Source organism: Pundamilia nyererei, unplaced genomic scaffold, assembly GCF_000239375.1.
Source record: "Pundamilia nyererei isolate P.nyererei 1_Seehausen unplaced genomic scaffold, PunNye1.0 scaffold00038, whole genome shotgun sequence".
Taxonomy (NCBI): Eukaryota; Metazoa; Chordata; class Actinopteri; order Cichliformes; family Cichlidae; genus Pundamilia; species Pundamilia nyererei.
The window spans coordinates 846,115-847,179 of record NW_005187439.1 but is presented as its reverse complement, the minus strand read 5'-3'; the positions used below and the strand labels follow the sequence as shown (position 1 = coordinate 847,179).

The 1,065-nt window shown below is 41.2% G+C and overlaps 1 protein-coding gene across 1 annotated transcript in view; it reads right to left on the bottom strand.

Annotated features, from left to right (window-relative positions):
* Nucleotides 1-575: 575 nt before the first annotated feature.
* mapk1 (mitogen-activated protein kinase 1) overlaps nucleotides 576-1,065 on the bottom strand; it is a 29,701-nt gene continuing 29,211 nt past the window's right edge. Inside the window, 1 exon segment of the mRNA XM_005730525.1 lies at nucleotides 576-823. Within this exon segment, the coding sequence (XP_005730582.1) occupies nucleotides 707-823 (117 nt within the window). The 3' untranslated portion in view covers nucleotides 576-706.

The following is a 1,065-nucleotide window of genomic DNA, read 5'->3' as shown; positions in this document are numbered from 1 at the left end:
TAAATCCAATCCATTATTATTACTAGTGTTGCTCACTGCTGACAGTGTGGGAGCAGAACAGAGGCACCGAAGCAAGGCATGAGCTAAGGAACATTAAAGTCTTATCATTTAGAGTTTCTTGGAATATCTGTCCCACACCCTTCACACTAAACTATACTGAATTTAACTTGCGTTACAATCAATTCACACATTGGCAATAGGGAAAAAAAAAAGTCTTAATACATGGTAAATGCTGCATATTGAAAAATCTAAATTTCATACCACAGAACAATTTTTGTGTCTTGCTTTGGATACAAATTGATGGCAGTAAAGCACAACTCACTAAGTTTAAAGTGCTTAGATGGATGGTTTTAAGTGGTTTTATCCTGTCGAGTACCTCGGCTTCGTACTCAACAAAAGCAAAATTTAAACTTACTCTGTGAGGTCCTGACTACAGCTCTTAAACAGATGAGCTGTTAAATTTAACCCCAGTGATCCTGAGCAGATTTCAACGCGGGAACACGACTCACTCCACTGCGCTTTGAAGCAGCGGAGGTGGGACAGTCATGAGGATCTCCCTGATCTTTATGACCTTGGAAAAGTTGGTTGTTGTGTACTTCTTAACAAATTGCTCATAGTTTTGTGTCACCAGCCCCTGCAGGTTATTTTTCAGTAGTTTGGGGTTATAAGTTGGGCTGCAGTGATGTGTACTTACCTGTGTGGGATGTTAGGACCTAAAGCTGGGCTGGAAACGTGCAGTTTCTTGAAAGATGAGCTCCTTCAGCGTCTCTTTGGGTAGGTCATCTAGCTCCATGTCAAACTTAAATGGGGCCTCGGCAACAGGCTAAAGACAGAGAGCAAAGAGGGCAGAGTGAGGTAAATGTTCATGGAGACTTTAGGTTTGGCTCCAACAGAGCAGCTAAGTCACAAACAACCACAAAAGAAATTAAGAACATTTTTAGATCAGAGAAACATGCAGGCAGCTATTTGGACAACGCCACTACCATCACTTTGAGATCAAAGTTATGACTGAAGTGCACGTTTGAGCTTTAATTCAAGCAGCTCAATGGAAATTTGCATCAACTG